General features: G+C 49.1%; 1 protein-coding gene across 1 annotated transcript in view; it reads left to right on the top strand.

The window, feature by feature from the left end:
• Positions 1-19,549, top strand: part of thbs2a (thrombospondin 2a) — a 91,094-nt gene that overhangs the window by 32,864 nt on the left and 38,681 nt on the right. Inside the window, exons 7-12 of the mRNA XM_038815978.1 lie at positions 8,544-8,637; positions 12,282-12,452; positions 13,688-13,864; positions 15,956-16,129; positions 16,443-16,570; positions 16,666-16,818. Coding sequence (XP_038671906.1) covers positions 8,544-8,637; positions 12,282-12,452; positions 13,688-13,864; positions 15,956-16,129; positions 16,443-16,570; positions 16,666-16,818 — 897 coding nt within the window. The remainder of the gene's footprint in view (positions 1-8,543; positions 8,638-12,281; positions 12,453-13,687; positions 13,865-15,955; positions 16,130-16,442; positions 16,571-16,665; positions 16,819-19,549) is intronic.

Genomic DNA, 19,549 nt, shown 5'->3' on the forward strand with positions numbered 1-19,549 from the left:
CAGACTCCTATACCCACTCCACTCTGAGAGATTCCTGTACCCCCTCCACTCTGACAGATTCCTGTGCCCTCTCCACACTGAGAGATTCCTGTACCCTCTCCACTCAGATTCCTGTACCCTCTCCATTCAGACTCCTATACCCTCTCCACTCTGAGAGATTCCTGTGCCCTCTCCACTCTCAGAGATTCCTGTGCCCTCTCCACTCTGAGAGATTCCTGTGCCCTCTCCACTCGGAGAGATTCCCGTATCCTCTCCACTCGGAGAGATTCTGTGCCCTCCCCACTGTGAGAGATTCCTGTACCCTCTCCACTCTGAGAGATTCCTGTGCCCTCTCCACTCGGAGAGATTCCTGTACCCTCTCCACTCTGAGAGATTCCTGTGCCCTCTCCACTCGGAGAGATTCCTGTACCCTCTCCACTCTGAGAGATTCCTGTGCCCTCTCCACTCTGAGAGATTTCAGTACCTTCTCCACTCTGAGAAATTCCTGTGCCCTCTCCACTCTGAGAGATTCCTGTACCCTCTCCACTGTGAGAGATTCCTGTGCCCTCTCCACTCTGAGAGATTCCTGTGCCCTCTCCACTGTGAGAGATTCCTGTACCCTCTCCACTCTGAGAGATCCCTGTACCCTCTCCACCCTGAGAGATTCCTGTACCCTCTCCACTCTAAGAGATTCCTGTGCCCTCTCCACTCGGAGAGATTCCTGTACCCTCTCCACCCTGAGAGATTCCTGTACCCTCACCACTCGGAGAGATTCCTGTACCCTCTCCACTCTGAGAAATTCCTGTGGCCTCTCCACTCTGAGAGATTCCTGTACCCTCTCCACTCAGAGAGATTCCTGTACCCTCTCCACTCTGAGAGATTCCTGTACCCTCTCCACTCTGAGAGATTCCTGTACCCTCTCCACTGTGAGAGATTCCTGTGGCCTCTCCACTCTGAGAGATTCCTGTACCCTCTCCACTCTGAGAGATTCCTGTATCCTCCCCACTCTGAGAGATTCCTGTATCCTCTCCATTCAGACTCCCATACCCTCTCCACTCTGAGAGATTCCTGTGCCCTCTCCACTCTGAGAGATTCCTGTATCCTCTCCACTCTGAGAGATTCCTGTACCCTCTCCATTCTGAGAGATTCCTGTGCCCTCTCCACTCGGAGAGATTCCTGTGCCCTCTCCACTCTGAGACATTCCTGTACCCTCTCCACACTGAGAGATTCCTGTACCCTCTCCACTCTGAGAGATTCCTGTGCCCTCTCCACTCGGAGAGATTCCTGTGCCCTCTCCATTCAGATCCCTATACCCACTCCACTCTGAGAGATTCCTGTACCCTCTCCACTCTGAGAGATTCCTGTACCCTCTCCACTCTGAGACATTCCTGTGCCCTCTCCACTCTGAGAGATTCCTGTACCCTCTCCACTCTGAGAGATTCCTGTACCCTCTCCACACTGAGAGATTCCTGTACCCTCTCCACTGTGAGAGATTCCTGTACCCTCTCCACACTGAGAGATTTCAGTACCCTCTCCACTCTGAGACATTCCTGTGCCCTCTCCACTCTGAGAGATTCCTGTGCCCTCTCCACTATGAGAGATTCCTGTACCCTCTCCACACTGAGAGATTTCAGTACCCTCTCCACTCTGAGAGATTCCTGTGCCCTCTCCACCCTGAGAGATTCCTGTACCCTCTCCACTCTGAGAGATTCCTGTGCCCTCTCCACTCTCAGACATTCCTGTGCCCTCTCCACTCGGAGAGATTCCTGTACCCTCTCCAGCCTGAGAGATTCCTGTACCCTCTCCACTCTGAGAGATTCCTGTATCCTCTCCACTCGGAGAGATTCCTGTACCCTCTCCAGCCTGAGAGATTCCTGTGCCCTCTCCACTCTCAGACATTCCTGTGCCCTCTCCACTCGGAGAGATTCCTGTACCCTCTCCACCCTGAGAGATTCCTGTATCCTCTCCACTCTGAGAGATTCCTGTGCCCTCTCCATTCTGAGAGATTCCTGTACCCTCTCCACTCTGAGAGATTCCTGTACCCTCTCCACACTGAGAGATTCCTGTACCCTCTCCAGCCTGAGAGATTCCTGTACCCTCTCCACTCTGAGAGATTCCTGTGCCCTCTCCACTCTCAGACATTCCTGTGCCCTCTCCACACTGAGAGATTCCTGTGCCCTCTCCACTCGGAGAGATTCCTGTGCGCTCTCCACACTGAGAGATTCCTGTACCCTCTCCACTCTGAGAGATTCCTGTACCCTCTCCAGCCTGAGAGATTCCTGTGCCTTCTCCACTCGGAGAGATTCCTGTGCCCTCTCCACTCTGAGAGATTCCTGTGCCCTCTCTACTCAGAGAGATTCCTGTACCCTCTCCACTCTGAGAGATTCCTGTAATCTCTCCACTCTGAGAGATTCCTGTGCCCTCTCCACTCTGAGAGATTCCTGTGCCCTCTCCACTCTGAGAGATTCCTGTATCCTCTCCACTCGGAGAGATTCCTAACGTTGATAGCAGAGGATACACTTTCTAAAGAAAGAAACTGAACAAGCTCGAACGTTTTCTTCAAGGTCTTCAGAATAAGAAAGGCAGCTGATCGCATAAACATCCGTGAATTGTTTCCACTTGTTGGGGAAGACTATAACTCGAGGCCAGAACTATCAGATTGTTACAAATAAATTCAGGTGAATCCTTATCCAGAGAGTGATAAGAATATGTAACATGTAGTGGTGGTGAATAGTATAGATGCATTTAAGAAAAGGCAGGAAAATACATCAGGGAGACGTCAATGCAAGGATATGCCGGCTGGGTATACTGGAATGGGATAGGTGAACGCCAGTTGGGCTGAATGGCCTGTTTCTGTATTTTAGACTCCATGTAATTATGCACAATGCTATTCCGGTCCTCGGGCTCTCTAAATGACTTTTCCTCTTCTTGCTACCCAAGCCGGGTTTCCGACACATGTTTTATGCTCTGTTCTAAATTCAATAAATGGGCAATAATTGGTTTCATCTGAATCATCGGCCGTGCTCCTCGGAGTTTTGAAGATTTGCAGTGAAGCCGGAGCTGGGTGGCAGAGTGGAGAGTCTAGTGCAACACACACACCATCAGCTCCTGGCCTCGGATGGAAAACCACACCAAAGAGTGAATAATGACTTTTAAAATCAGATTTGTAACAGATGTAATTGAAGCCTGTGAAAGGTTTTAATCACGATGGTTCGAATCAGTCTTCTCGAGAGAGTTCTGGCGGAGGCAGACCCTCGATTGACTGTGCGTTTAATCATTCCGAAACGCATCTGTTCCCCAGTGTCCCGGACAATATTTATCCTTCAACCGACAGATGATCTGGTCCATTATCTCATTGAAGACTGTGGCAGCTTGCTGTGCACAGATTGGTTGCTGTGTCACTTCACTTCAAAGGAGTACTTCATGGACTGAAGCCCTGAGGGGGCAGATTGAGGTTATGAAAGGCGGGTTAGAAAATGCAATTCTTTCTCTTTTCTTAGCCCCCTGTGCATTAAGGCTGGGTCTGCAGTGTAAATGGGGCCCTCCAGCCCTGTAGAACTGATAGACATCATCTGTTCTTGCTTGAGGTCTCGTAGCTTTAAGCAGTGCCAGAAGTGACGGTAAGCTGCTCCTCTGCGGTTTCATCCACGAGATGGGCGATCAGCCAGAGCGAGTGCTGATATTTTCTTAGCCCTTGTCCATGAACATGTGGAAACAGACTCTCATAGAATCATAAAAACGTTACAGCGCAGAAGGAGGCCTTTCAGCCTGATGCTGGCCCTTCAAAAGAGCTGTCCAATTCACCCCACTTCCTCCTGTTATTTCCCCCCCATAGCCCTGCACACAGAATCATAGAATTTACAGTGCAGAAGGAGGCCATTCGGCCCATCAAGTCTGCACTGGCCCTTGGCCACACCTCCACCCTATCCCCGTAACCCCAACTAACATTTTTTGTTTGGACACTAAGGGCAATTTATCATTTCCAATCCACCTAACCTGCACATCTGTGTGTCTGTGGGAGGAAACCGGAGCACCCGGAGGAAACCCACGCAGATACGGGGAGAACGTGCAGACTCCGCACAGGCAGTGACCCGAGCCGGGAATCGAACCTGGAGCCCTGGAGCTGTGAAGCAACTGTGCTAACCACCGTGCTACCGGGCTGCTCACATGTTTCCTTTTAAAGTATTTCTCTCACTCCCTTTGAACAGTTACTCTTCAATCTGCTTCGACCGAACTTTCAGAGAGTCTCATATTATACTGACTAGCTGCACAAGAAGACTTATTTTCATCTCTTTCTTTCCTATTTTAATATGTCCCCTATTCGACTGAACAACAAGACATTTGGCCCAAAGAATTCATGCGGCCATTTGCCATCAGCGATGGCAAATAACCAGCCATATTCTCACAAGTGGCTGATCCAGAGAGCAAGTAAAAAAAACCTCGGCCATGGATTTCTCAGCTTTCCGCATTCCCGTTCTCTCCCCAGGCCAGCTGGAGCCTTGAGCACACGGTCACCCATGCGAGTGCATGGCCTCGCCAGCTCCAACCTCCTCCTGTCTCATCTACGTCAGGTCCGCTGCCCACATAAACTCAGATTCAGTTAATCTGATTTGTATCACACTGATCTTCGCCCCATGAGCGGACAGTATTATCACATCTTATGGCCAGGAGTTCAACGGGAGACTTTCAATTGTCCAAACAGTCGCCTGGCAGTACAGAACTTGAGTATTGCTGACAACTGAGAAAGGCTGTTGAAACTTTTTGTCTTGCACTCAACAGAACAGATTCACAGAAATACCAGATTTTCCTCTGAAATTGGGTATTCTTGCATTTGTCCTGATGCGCACAACATGAAAAACTGCGTCAACATGTCTATTTATTTAGCAGAGTCCAATTATTGGACTCAGCTCCTTTATCCCCTGAGCTTCTACTCCCTGAAGGCAGGTAGTGAAGGTCTCAATATTTCGGCCAAATGCTGTGGGCTTGAGTTTCATACCTGGGGACATCCCGGATGTTGAACCATTCTCAACAGGCATTGTCAAGCTACTGAGCCTGAAAGACGGGCATAAATTAGGGAAAATATTCCGGCTCCCGGAAAAGTGCCAAACTCACCGAGTCTAATCCTTGTTCCCGTGTGCAAGCAAAAAATTCCAATTCCTTCAACTGCCAGTCACACAGATTTGGCACCCCACATGCATGGGAATCGGGGAAGCGTTACAATTTTTGAATGTGTTGACACCATAAAAATCTCATTCAAAGAAACGGACAATACAGAGCAGATCTCAACAGGGCTAAATTTGAGAGACAGAGAGAGAGAGAGAGAGAAAAAGTAGTCAACGCAACTGCAGTAAAACATCAGGAAAATGATCATGTTTCCTGTCGGGCCTGTAAATCTGGTGGTAATTTGAGGAGAGACTCTGAGTGAGTAAAATTACAGGAAACCAGATTATGAGACTCTGTACTCCGGGGTAGGGAAAGTTTAATGGGCAGAGAATGTATATTAGGATAGAGGGATTGACAGGCAGACATTGATGAGATTTAGGAATATTGGGCGGGATTCTACAACACCCCCTGCCGGGTCGGAGAATCGCCGGGGGGGCGCGTGAATCCCGCCCCCACCGGCTGCCGAATTCTCCGGCGCCGAGGTTTTGGCAGAGGCGGGAATCGCGCCGCGCCGGTCGGGGGCCGTTGGCAGCGGCACCCCGGCGATTCTCCGACCCGCGATGGGCCGAGTGGCCGCCCATTTTCGGCCGGTCCCACCGGCGTAAATCACAACAGGTCCTTACCGGCGGGACCTGGCTCCACGGGCGGCCTGCAGAGGCCTCGGGGGCTGGGGGGGGGGGGGGGGGGTGCGGCGGGATCTGCCCCCACAGTGGCCTGACCCGCGATCGGGGCCCACCAATTCGCGGGCGGGCCTGTGCCATGGGGGCACTCTTTCCCTCCGCACCAGTCGCCGTCAACCTCCGCCATAGCCGGTGCGGAAAATAACTTCGGCACCGTTTGACGTGACGCCAAGCCCTTCCGCGCCGGCTGGAACGCGCCAAACACTCCGGCGCCGGCCTAGCCCCTGAAGGTGCGGAGGATTCTGCACTGTCGGGGCGGGCCGACACCGGAGTGGTTCACGCCACTCCTCGGCGCCAGAGTGGCCCACCCCGCCGGTTTGCGGAGAATCCCGCCCATTATACTTGCGTACACCAAGCACAAATTCCACAATTTTCTCAGCGGCTTATTTGATTTGGAACCTGAATGTACTTGTTTCCGTGCTCGGCTATATCAGAAGTCTGGCCCCACGGGGCCAGAGGGGATGTTTAGCGCAGGGCTAAATCGCTGACTTTGAAAGCAGACCAAGGCAGGCCAGCAGCACGGTTCAATTCCCGTACCTGCCTCCCCGAACAGGTGCCGGAATGTGGCGACTAGGGGCTTTTCACAGTAACTTCATTGAAGCCTACTCGTGACAATAAGCGATTTTCATTTCAAGTCTGGGCCTCTCTGGTTCTACAAAGATGGTCTACATTTCCTCTTCTGAGATTGTTTTGGAAGTGGATCTCTTCCCATTTCAGCATTCCCCCTCTGGGGAATAGCAGAGTCGGATGCAGACTGGAGCTTCCCCGAGCTGGCCCCAACAACAAGCCTGTGCACCAGCATTACAAGCACGCTGGATTGCACATGTGTGATGGATTTCCCTCCATTTCCCACACCAGCCATCCTCTGGACACTCAACAACAACAATAGCGACTTGCGTTTGCATAGCGCCTTTAACAAAGTAAAACGTACCGAGGGATGACCATCTCCAATTTGAAAGTGCTGATAGATCATTAGGGCAGCACGGTAGCATAGTGGTTAGCACAATTGCTTCACAGCTCCAGGGTTTTCTCCGGGTGCTCTGGTTTCTTCCCACAGTCCAAAGATGTGCAGGTTAGGTGGATTGGCCATTCTAAATTACTCTTAGTGTCCAAAATTGCCCTTAGTGTTGGGTGGGGTTACTGAGTTATGGGGATAGGTTGTGGGCTTGGGTAGGGTGCTCTTTCAAAGAGCCGATGCAGACTCGATGGGCTGAATGGCCTCCTTCTGCACTGTAAATTCTGTGAGGCACTTCACAGAGCCATTGTCCAGCAACATTTAACACCCAAGTCACATTTTCTTTCATTCATTCTTGGGATGTGGGTGTCGTTGGCAATACCAGCATTTATTGCCCATCCCTAATTGCCCTGGAGGAGGAGGTGGTGAGTCACCTTCCTGAAGCGCTGCAGTCCACGTGATGTAGGTACACCCACAGTGCTTTTCGGAAGCGAGTTCCAGGATTTTGACCCAGCGACAGTGTAAGAACCAGAATGTATTTCCAAGTCAGAAGTGTGTGTGTCTTAGAACATAGAACAGTACAGCACAGAACAGGCCCTTCGGCCCTCAATGTTGTGCCAAGCCATGATCACCCTACTCAAACCCACGTATCCACCCTATACCCGTAACCCAACAACCCCCCCCCCCCCATTAACCTTACTTTTTTTAGGACACTACGGGCAATTTAGCATGGCCAATCCACCTAACCCGCACATCTTTGGACTGTGGGAGGAAACCGGAGCACCCGGAGGAAACCCACGCACACAGGGGGAGGACGTGCAGACTCCACACAGACAGTGACCCAGCCGGGAATCGAACCTGGGACCCTGGAGCTGTGAAGCATTTATGCTAACCACCATGCTACCCTGCTGCCTCTTGGAGGGAAACTTCGAGGCAGCGGCGGCCCCTTGTCCTTCTAGGCGGTAGAGTTTGTGAGTTTGGAAAGAGGTATTAGGACAAGTGACCAAAAGCATTCTAAGCCCTTTAGACGGAGAGGTTCGGGGACAAAATTCGAACGCTAAGTCTTTCGGCAACCAGTGGTGGTGTGATGAAAATCATGGATCGGCAATGGTTAGCACTGTTGCTTCACAGTGTCAGCGTCCCAGGTTCGATTCCCGGATTGGGTCGCTGTCTGTGCGGAGTTTACACGTTCTCCCCGTGTCTGCGTGGGTTTCCTCCGGGTGCTCCGGTTTCCTCCCACAAGTCCCGAAAGGCGTGCTGAATTCTCTCTCAGTGTACCCGTACAGGCTCCGGAGTGTGGCGACCAGGGGCTTTTCACAGTAACTTCATTGCAGTGTTAATGTAAGCCTACTTGTGACAATAAAGATTATTATTATCTCAAAGGACGGTAAGGCTGGAGGATGTTATTGGCTGGGGGGGGGGGGGGGGGGGGGCTGTGGGGAGTGGTCTAGGGAGCGCAAATTCATTGGGGGGGGGGGGGTTTGAACACCAGGTAAGAATTTAAATTGGGGCAATGTGAGGTTAGCGAACATGGTGGGGTTTGGGGGGGGGGGGGGGGGGAGGGGGTGATCGGTGAAGGGGACTTGGCGCGGGTTAAGACTAGAATAAAACATGAAGTGCTCCCCTCAAGTTACAGAGTGGCCAGAGAATGGTGGTCTAAACGGCTTTCAAGCTTCGGAATAACAATGTTCAAAGGCTCACATTCAGGATAAAAGTGTTTCTCAAGCTTTCATTGAAAATTTAACTTTTCCCCTCCCCCTCGGCAGGATTTCAGCATCATCTGCCGGCGGATTACCTGTCCGCCTGTCTCCTGCGCCAACCCCTCATTTACCGAAGGCGAGTGCTGTCCCTCCTGTCTCCGTAAGTAAACACTTGAAAGATTTGTATTTTCAAATTGTGTTGCCATGTCTCATGCTCTGTGTGCCCGGGGTGGGGGGGGGGGTGGGAGGGGGGAATAAAAGCAAATACCTCAGTTTGGGGTGAGCCGCGGGGGAGCAAACTACCAGTTCAGTCTTGACAGGGAGCTGCCCAGTGATGTGACCTTGCTAGATGCGACTCTAAATCCTCCACACTGTCAGGTGGATGTAATAAATTCCATGACAACATCCTCAGAGCATACACATGACCCGCAGTGTCCTGATTGTGGAATTAGCATAACAATCAGCACTGCAAGGGTTAATGAGGTGTAGCGAGTAGCCACTAGAGGGAGCTACAGTTGCAACTATATAAGGCAGTGACGCTAAACCTTGGGGGAGAGTGTGTGAAGGAGGTAGCTAAAGAGAATCAGAAGTACAAATGGTGTAAGTGAGAGCAGATCATGGTTTATATCAGTAGTGAGATTAGCTGGAGATGAGTGTAGTTTAGATGTTATTAATCAACTGTGTATTCTTTAGGAGTACATGTCGAATCGAAGTTTGTAGTGTTAATAAATGTATCGCTTTGTTTAAGTTGAAGCTATTATTTTGTGGTCTTTGTGAACACTACGCCAACCATCCTGAAATAAACAACACAAAGAACACCACACTGATCAATATTCATCCCTACACCACATGGACTGCCGCAGTTCGAGAAGGCGGCTCCCGACCACCTTCTGAAACGTAATTAGGGATTGACAACAAATGCTGACCTAGCCAGCGACGCCCACACTTGATGAAATAATAGAAAAGGCACTGCTGGGGGTGGGGTTGGCAGGTGAGGTGGGAGAAATGGAAAGACTCCAGCACAATCAAAGAGCAGGCAGTCACTACAAACGTGACGTGCCTTCTGTAACATTGGAAAAGAAAGGACCTGCATTCATACAGCACCGCTCACAATCTCAGGATCCTTTACATCCAAGGAGATACTTTTGAAGTGTAGCTCAGTAGGCCTCCCACACACAGCAATGAGATTATGACCAGTTTAGCAGTTTTGGTGTTGATGGTTGAGGACAAATATCAGCCAGGATGACGGGGAAAACCCCCCCAGCTGAGAGGGGCAATTTGAGGCCCCAATTTGATGTCTATGGGGGAAGGCAGCGACCGCGACCCTGGAGCGCTCCCTCAGCGCTGCACAAGAAAACACATCACCTCGTTTCAACTCAGCCATGGGTCACGATTATGACCAAAATTGGACAAGAGTGTACGACACATCAAAACTTTCCAAAACACTTGGCAACCTGACCAACCCTTGCTATGATTGAGGTATTGTGCTTCCTCACGAGCACAAAGCCCAAACCCTGTCAAACATAGAATTAATGACTTTTTGCATAACAGATGACATAGCTGGTCAAACTGAAACATTCTAGAAATAAATCTGTGATTATACAATCCAGGTCATTAGTGCACAGGCTGATTCGTATCTGAAACCCTGATTGGACAGACCAGCAGTCATTAATTACCATCTCAAATACTTGGACTGCAAAGCAGTTTTCAATTTTTCAAGCAGCCGGCTTGAAAGAGAATAGTATTAGAGGTTACTGCCAAATGGCAAATTTTAAACAGAGGAGGGAAAATTGGAAAACTCACCTTAAGAATCACAGCATCAGGGATTTTACAGTGCAGAAGGAGGCCATTTGGCCCATCGAGTCTGCACTGGCCCTTGGAAAGAGCACCCCACTTAAGCCCACACCTCCACCCCTATACCTGTAACCCATTAGCCCCACCTAACGGGGTTCTTTTTGGACACGAAGGGCAATTTATCATGGCCAATCCACCTAACCTTAAACTAGAAGAGAGAGTGGTTGATTCTGTCAGGAGAGGGTGAACTGTGTCTCTTTTCTCTTGAAAACGAAGACTGAGAGGTGAGCCACATAGAAATCTTTACAGCGACTAAAGGTTTTGTTAGAGCGGATACAGAGAGAATGCTCCCTCTTGTGAGGAAGATCATAACAATAGGCCATCAGTGAGACGGTCACCAGGAAATCCAACAGGAAACCCTGAAGAAACATCTTCACCCAAAGAGTGGTGAGAATGTGGAACTCACTGTTAATGTCTCGTCAAGTATATTGTTCCGGTTAGGAGAGACAAGGGATTGGTATTAAATGCCTTTGAGCACATATAAATAGGGGATAGCTGGGACACTGGGTTGAGTAGAAGCAAGTAGTTCAGACGTAGTTAAGGGTAACCTAGACTAGGGAGGAAGGGGATAGAAAGTTATGCATGTGTTGTTCCTCGTGTCTTAATAAAGCTTGTAGTCTCAAATGTGGAGAAGATGCTTTATTGTGAATTTGTTCTCTCTTCAGAGCTTAACATACGGCTACCTCAAGTGCTGGCTGCCTGCCTGCCTGCTTGCCTGCTTGTGTGTCTGTGTCCTGCTTTCCGTGAAGTGTGTCCTCACTTCCTGTCCCGGTTTATTTATATGGCTCTCCCGTGCTCCCTCTAGTGTTTGCTCAGTTGTATTGCATCTAGTTAACTTGTGATCACCACATCCCCCTTTTTCTCTTTACATATTTTCTGTACATCGTTAAAGAAAATTGTACATCCTGTCCCGGTGTATTTATAGCTCTCCCTCTAGTGTTTGCTCAGTTGTATTGCATCTAGTTAACTTGTGATCACCACAATGCAGTTGGACTTAGATGGGGGAAGGTTCAAGTGGAGGTTAAACTCTGGCATGGACTACTTGGGCTGAATGACACATTTACTAATGAATGATATGGCACAAGCTCGACTGAAATAATACCTTTTGCTTTCTGCTTCATCTCTTGTTCTATCGCAATATACTATCATAGTTACTCTTCCCTGATTATTATTGCATTACCAAGAATTGTCATTGGGAAGCCTCCTGCTTTGACTAGTCTTAGCAGGAAATCCCTTTACCTCCCTCAACCTGCCCTTCTTCCTGCGATCTTCAAACCCAAACTAAGCATTGTGCACCCTCTGTAATTCCTAACTTCCAAGTTCTGCTTTAATCAGCTTTTTGGATTGGATTTGTCACATGTACCGAGATACAGTGAAAAGTATTTTAAGTACGTGAAAAGAAAAGAAAATAAAAAGAAAATACATAGCAGGACAACACAAGGTACACAATGTAAATGCATAAACACAGGCATCGGGTGAAGCATACAAGGGTGTAGTGTCAATCAGGTCAGTCCATAAGAGGGTCGTTTAGGAGTCTGGTAACAGCGGGGAAGAAGCTGTTTTTGAGTCTGTGTGTGTGTTCTCAGACTTCTGTATCTCCTGCCCGATGGAAGAAGTTGGAAGAGTAAATAAGCTGGGTGGGAGGGGTCTTTGATTACGCTGCCCGCTTTCCCAAGGTAGTGGGGGGTGTAGACAGTCAATGGCTGGGAAGGAGTTTGTGTGATGGACTGGGCTGTGTTCACAACTCTCTGAAGTTTATTGGGGTCTTGGGCCGAGCAGTTGCCATACCAGGCTGTGATGCAGCCCGATAGGATGCTTTCTATGGTGAGCTCAGGTGGTGTTTTGCACTGTGACCACTGGCCTTTCATCTTAGTTTCTCAATAATAAAATGATGTTGAGTTGTTGTTCTATCATTGAATACACAGCAGTTGTTTTGTGTTCCCTCTCTAGTTAAGGACAGTGAGGACGGTTGGTCTCCTTGGTCTGAATGGACGGAATGTTCCGTGTCCTGCGGCACTGGAACGCAGCAACGTGGAAGGTCATGTGATCCCACCAGCAGCCGTTGCGAGGGCCCATCCATCCAGACTAAATCTTGCCAGTCAGCGGAATGTGACAAACGGAGTAAGTTTCACTCGGCCGATGTCTTAGATGCCTCTCGGGCAGTCAGTCATGCCCACTGTAACAATTAGTTGCAACTTCTGTCACCTGCAAGGGTGAGGGCAGCAGATGCCTGAGAAGACCATCACTGCCCAGTTCACCTCCAGGTCAAACCCAATCCTGACTTGGAAATATATTGATTGTTTCTGGGTCAAAGTCCTGGAACTCTCTCCTGACGGTGAGAGCACGGTGGTTCAAGTAGGGCGACCGCCACCACCTTCTCAAATGGCAATTCAAGGCAGGCCATAAATGGCAGCATTGCCAGTGGTGCCCACATATATAAGTTTCTTTTCAACTGAACCATTCAAGCCACAAGTTCCCATGCCCAGTTGCTGCTCTTGCCATGTCTGTCACCTGAGATTGGCAGCCGGAACATGGCGATGAAAGATGGAAATTTCCCGTGTGGTTGGAAAGCTTGTCTGGGCCCATCCATGAGAATTGGTCACGCGGGCAAGTGAGTGCCTGACATTCTCAAAACTGCACCCTCGCGAAGGGTAGTCATGCCACATGAGGAAGGTGAAGAAGAAAATAATGGGATGATATGAGAATGAAAAGTGTCTGGGGGAGATCTCAACTTTGTGCAATGGTGCAAAACAGGTGATAGTGAACTTGTACAGCACTTGCAACTTTAATATCCATTAAAGTCAAGGTAGACAGAAGTGAATCATACTGCTGTTGTCTTGCTCCTAACAGTTTTACAGTTTTGCCTTAAGTCTAAGAGCCACCCCCTCCTGTTTATCCTCAATGTTAGCTCCTTACCTTTGCTCGCAGATATATTTGATGTATCTGATGAATTTGGATAGTGTGGAGTCCCTCACTTTTGAATTTTTGTAAAGAGCCCGAGGCGACCCTGTCAGACATTCAGGCAGTTGCTGCCTTTCACATACTCTCAGGCTCTCGTGGCAGAGCTGATTTGGAGTGTGATTGAGTCCTGTCAGAGAGGAGTTCCAGGATTTCTACCCAGCAACAGTGATATATATTCAAGTCAAGGCAGGTGTCTTCCTGCTCATGGCTGGGATATAACCCTACGTGTGAAATAAAGGTTTGGGGAGTTTTAATAATCAGCCAGTTCCATTGTCTATCGGTCAATCCATTATCAGCCCCGTATCTTTCAATGAGGGGGGGGGGGGCGGTGTGGGGGGCATTGCCATTTCTCACGGTCTGATTCCCTCTGCTGATGTGAATTTTTGCCTCTTCAGTTCGTCAGGATGGCGGCTGGAGCCACTGGTCACCGTGGTCTCCGTGTTCGGTCACCTGTGGTGACGGCATCACCACCCGCATCCGCCTCTGTAACTCGCCCGTGCCACAGCTCAATGGCCAGGACTGCCAGGGTAGCGGACGGGAGACGAAGCAATGTATGAGGACTCCGTGCCCCAGTAAGTTCACACAGCCGGCTCCTTGGCTGGCAGCCGGCTGCCTCTTTACACATTCGTTTGGAACTAACAGATTGGTTGTAAATAGTCGTTTGGTAGCACAGAACTTGAGCATCGCTGAGAAAGGAGACATGTCGAAGCTTTTTGCCTTGCACTCATCACGAATACCAATAAAAGAGAGGGAATAACAATTTATACTGGGCAGAATTCTCTGGCTGTTGGGATTCTCTGTTCCCGCCAGCCCCGTTTCCTTAGCCGTGAGTTTCCCGGCGGCGTGGGGTGACTTAATTGGGAAATCTCGTTGACAATCAGCAGGAGTAGGGAAACCGACCCCCAGCAAATGCTGCTCTGCCGAGAAACACGCGGCTAGGGGACCGGAAAACCCCGCCCACTGTACAAAAAGAGAGTGCTGAATGGTTGGCAAGTAGACTCTAATTGGTAGAGCCGTTGTCATAGAGAATGCAGCATTAGATGGTAACTGACAGTTAACTGCCAAGCATGCTTTGAAATTTAAACCAAACAGCTTGACTCTGATTGGTTAAGGCATTCCCCTGGGGAGTGAATCAGAAAACGGCTGTTCCTGATATAGTTTAACTGAAACAGGTGCAATGTGTGTACATGTTCTTTCTGCCTGTAAAGAACAGGACCCTGTGCATTAATATATTTAGCTTCCAATACATGTAAATGCACCACACTGCGAGCCTGATTGATAATCTTTTGTTCTGATGTTTTCTGCCATGGGCTGACAGTTACCCCCTACGACATAAGAGATGACCTTATTAGTTATGGGCATCATGGTCTGTAAATCTGCCCATGGGCACACTGACACAATTCCTGGCACCACACTTCTTAAAATATGTCAAGACCTGGGTGTGGGTGCAGGGGAGATTTACCAGTATGGTATTCGGGATGAAGAACCCCAGTTATATGGAGAGACTGAGGGAGTTCAGCGATTCCAGGTTGATTCCTGGGATGGCAGGACTGTCATATTTAGAAGAGTGAGAGGGGATCTGATGGAAGCTTACAAAATTCTAACAGGATTAGATAGGGCAGATTCAGAAAGAATGTTCCCGATGGTGGGGGAGCCCAGAACTAGGGGGGTCATAGTTTGAGGATAAGGGGTAAACCTTTTAGGGCTGAGGTGAGGAGAAATGTCTTCACCCAGAGAGTGGTGAATCGGTGGAATTCACTACCACAGAAAGTAGTTGAGGCCAAAACGTTGTGTGATTTCAAGAAGGAAGTAGATATCGCTCTTGGAGCTAAAGGGATCAAGGGATATGGGGGGGAAGGTGGGATCACGGTATTGAACTTGATGATCAGCCATGATTGTGATAAATGGCAGAGCAGGCTCGAAGAATCGAATGACATCCTCCTGCTTCTATTTTCTATGTATGTTTCCATGTAAGCCGGGATGTTCTGCTTAGAGCAGCGTTTGTTAAAGTGGATGTTTGATAGACGTATCCAAAATTACGGGGCTTTAGATGGAGTGAAGAAAGCCTCTGGCAGAAGGATCAGAAACAAGAGGGCGCAGATTTAAGATAACTGATGGGTGATGTGGAGGGGAGATGGGAGAATCTGTTTATGCAGCGAGCTATTATGGTCTGGAAGGTGGGTCAGGGTTTTCTGGTCCAGGCGCCATTGTGGGTGCGTCAGGAAAATTTGGAGCGGTGTCGGTTTTTTACCGGACTTTTTGAAAGGTTGATGGAAGCAGATTCAATAGTGACTTTCAAAGGGCAATTGGATAAGTATCTGCAGGGGCTGTGGCGGAGCAGGGAGGGTGGTACTATTTGGATAGATCTTTCAAAGAGCCGGATGGGCCGTAATGCGGCTGAATGGCCTTCTTCTTTGCCGGAACGTTCTATGTTGGAAAATGCTGCAAACACACAGCAGACCTGCCAACGTCTGAGAAGACAAGCCTAGAACTTTGATCACGTTTCTAACATTTGTCAGAAGGCAACATTTGGGAAAGATTCAGGACAAGGCAAGGGCCAACTGAAGATCATGTTTGCCAGGCCTTAATTTGAAGTGCTTCACGAGCCCCTTCCCTCACTCCTTTCCCGTGTCTGGCTGACTGACTGCCATGTTCCTTTGCAGTTGACGGCAACTGGAGCCCCTGGTCTCCGTGGTCATTCTGTACGGCCACATGCGGTGGCGGACTGCACGAGCGCAAACGAAACTGCAACAACCCAGTGCCCAAGTACGGAGGGAAGAAATGCCTGGGGGATGCCAAGGACGCTAAAATTTGCAACAATGATCCCTGTCCGATCGGTAGGTGGAAGCACCTGAGATATTAGTTTTCGTGAGGTAACATGCACATTTTTTTGTACGGTTTAACTTGATTTATTGGAAGGCCTCAAAGCCTTGAATCATTTGCTCAGCTGAGGTCAGTCACGCTTATGTGTTACTGGAGTCACACCAAGGCCAGGCTTCCTTCATGAAACGTGATCAGTAAACCAGTGCCTTCCAACAATCCAGCATGGTTCGGTGGATGAGCCAGTGAGATGCTTGTGACGTTATGGTTCACTATTGTTAGTCCTGTTACTGCGCTGTCACTCGAGCTTTTACCTATATCTATTGGCAGATGGGTGCCTGTCCAATCCATGCTTTGCTGGGGTAGAGTGCAGCAGTTCTGCGGACGGCTCCTGGGATTGTGGCCCATGCCCTTCAGGTTACCGGGGCAACGGCACATTCTGCGATGACATCGATGAGGTAGGAGGAGACGGTCACTCCGCAGTTTGGATTCTAAATATGTCAGCCAAAGGTTCCTTGTCGGAGTACTGAATTTTGCCTGTCTGTTTTGCCAGTGTCGAGAAGTCTCTGATGTCTGCCACCAAGTGAATGGAGTTCAGAGGTGTGTCAACACCGAGCCTGGGTTTCACTGCCTGCCCTGCCCACCACGCTACCGAGGGAACCAACCCTTTGGTCTGGGAATTGAAGCAGCCAAGACTGACAAGCAGGTATGGAGCACATAAAATGAGACTGTTAAGTTTGATCTTCAGTATTACTGTCGGGGAGATTAATATGGCCGAGAAACTGGGTCGCTTTTTCAGGCAACTAGGCAGCTGGCAACGTCCCCAAAATGGACGGTGATGTTGTGCATACTTCAGACCAATCGGATATGGATTTCCCGTCATATTGGGCAAAGACAAATGAGCTGTCACTTTCTATTTGGTTGCACTTCAGCCCCATTGAAGTGCAGACGGGGGGTGTGGGAGGGGGTGTGGGGGGTGCGCGGGGCAGGGATGGAGCTGGACCTCCTCATGGACCTAGCCAAGCGGCTATTAATAGGTCCAGGCAGCGGGCGGTGGTCAAGTGGTCATCTGACCCCACTGTCTGTCCCTGTTCTGTGGCTATTCGCTGTAAAGGGAGCATGCAGTGTTTGCTGGCACCATCGGGGCATTCCGTGCCTGATGGGCACTGCAGGCTCTGGGTGTTTTATCCACCCCTTTTTGTCACATTTTGCTTTGCTGTATTAAGCTTCCTTTGAGATTCCGTTTACTTTGATGTCGTTTCTCTTTAAGAGGCTGCTTTTTAATTTATCCCTCAGTTTGTTGTTTAAGTTTATGTGGTTACCCCAAAAGAAACAGCCCTGACGTCTTCAAGCTTTACCCCTGTGTATAACTGTGCTCCTGTGCCTAGTCTTAATAAATGAACCCACAATGTGATTTTTATTGACCTGAATAATACGCTGCCCATAGCCGTGGCACTGGGCAGTTTCTGGAGCCTAAATGAGAAAAGGTGGCACCGGTAGGGGCATTTCATTTGGAGGGTGCCCTGTGCACATCAGGGGCAAGTTCGCCAAGGCTCCCCTCTTCCTTCCTTGCCACCTTCCCTACAAAACCCAACATACCCCACCTCTCCCCTCTCCCTGGGCACTAGGGTGCCCCACCCCACTTAAAACGCTGGAACTTACCATACCGGATAGCCATGTTCTTCTTCACCATCCTCCCTGCAGTCCCAGCAATGCCCACTACTGAGCTCTGGCGCTGCCAGGACATCACATTGGCTGGCATCTGCCGGGTCCTCCGCCTACCGAAGGGCAGAGGTCACGCTGTTACATAATTTAGCCCACCTGCAGTGTGTTATGGCCGTGGGGCAGGCTCTTCAGTGTGAGTGGGTGGTGTGGGTGGTGAGCAGCTTCCTCCTGCCCTGTAAAATGCAGCCGGATGTGTCAGCCTGGGCTCGGTGGGTACAGTCACACCTCTGGGAGCTGAATGTTATATGTTCAAGTCCCACTCGGCAGGAGAAAAGGACACTGATTGGTTGATAAGTCAATGCTGATTGGCCAAGATGTTGCCATGGAGAAAGTGATGGGAACTATAGGCTCCCAAACCTTTGGGTAATTCAAAAAAAAAGAAACAAGGCTTGGACATATTCCTTTTATTTGCAGAGAAGCCTATGAATAAATGTCACTTCTAGCAAGCATAAATGAGCCGTGTTAGGAGCTCAAATGATTAGCTTACGTCAGTTGTCAATGTAGCGCATTCAGGATTGTTCAGCAATTGCTGCCCAATTGCCTTTTTTTAATTACCTGGGAGCTTGGGGATATATTTCCCTGTTGCTTTCTCCATGGCAATTTCTCAGCCAATCAGAACTGACTTGCCAACCAATCAGCACCCTTTTTCTCCTGCAGTGTAAATTGTGAACTTTTGAAACGTGGCATTCTTGTCCTGATAAGTGCAAGATGAAAAACCTCAGTAACTTGTCTCTCTTTTCAGTAATGTCGAAGGATGGGGAGGTCATGGGTTCAAATGGGTCAAAGGTCAATTCAGGGTTAATGTCAGGAAGATCTTCTTCACACCAATATGGCTGGCCCTTTGGATAATGTGTTGAAAGCAAAAGTTAAAGATCCATTTACAATCCAGGGGGTGATATGAGGAATAATGTGAAGTGGGTGAATGTAAAATGGCCACTCTCCGCCCCAGCTCTGACAAAGAGTCATCCGGACTTGAAACGTTAGCTCTGTCCTCTCCCCACAGATGTTGTCAGGCCTGCTGAGGTTGTCCAGCATTTTCTGTTCTTATTTCAGAATCCAACATCCTCAGCAATTTGCTTTCACTCTCGACTTTACTTGGATTGTGACTTGATTACCTCCAAAATCAGCCTTCCATCTAACACCAACCATACTCTTGAGTTCATCCAAACCCATGTTGCCTATATCTTATACTTGAACCAAATCTTGTTCACCTCCAGGCTTACTGACTGACGTTGGCTGGCAAACCTTCTATCTTAAAATTTTCATCCCTTTTGATCAGTGCCCTTCATTGTTTCATTCTCCCCTACCCCTGTAACCAATTGCAGCCCTACAACCCTCGGAGATATCTACGCTCCTCTAATTTTAGCCTCTTGGGAATCCCCACTTTTTTTCCTCATTGGTGGCCATGCCTCCCGTTGCCTGGGGGCCCAGCTTTGGAAGTTTTTCCGTAAACCTCTCCGCCTCGTTACCTCCCTTCTCCTTTCACTTACTCCCTAAATCCCACCTCTTTGGCCACATGTTTGCTCACCTGTCCTGCTATCACCTTACACGGCTCTCCTTCACATGAGGATGATGTGGAGATGCCGGCATTGGACTGGGGTGAGCACAGTAAGAAATCTTACAACACCAGGTTAAAGTCCAATAGCTTTGTTTGAAACACTAGCTTTCGGAGCATTGTTTTTTTTTTTAAATTTAAAGTACCCAATTATTTT

Source organism: Scyliorhinus canicula, chromosome 1 (assembly GCF_902713615.1).
Source record: "Scyliorhinus canicula chromosome 1, sScyCan1.1, whole genome shotgun sequence".
Classification (NCBI taxonomy): domain Eukaryota; kingdom Metazoa; phylum Chordata; class Chondrichthyes; order Carcharhiniformes; family Scyliorhinidae; genus Scyliorhinus; species Scyliorhinus canicula.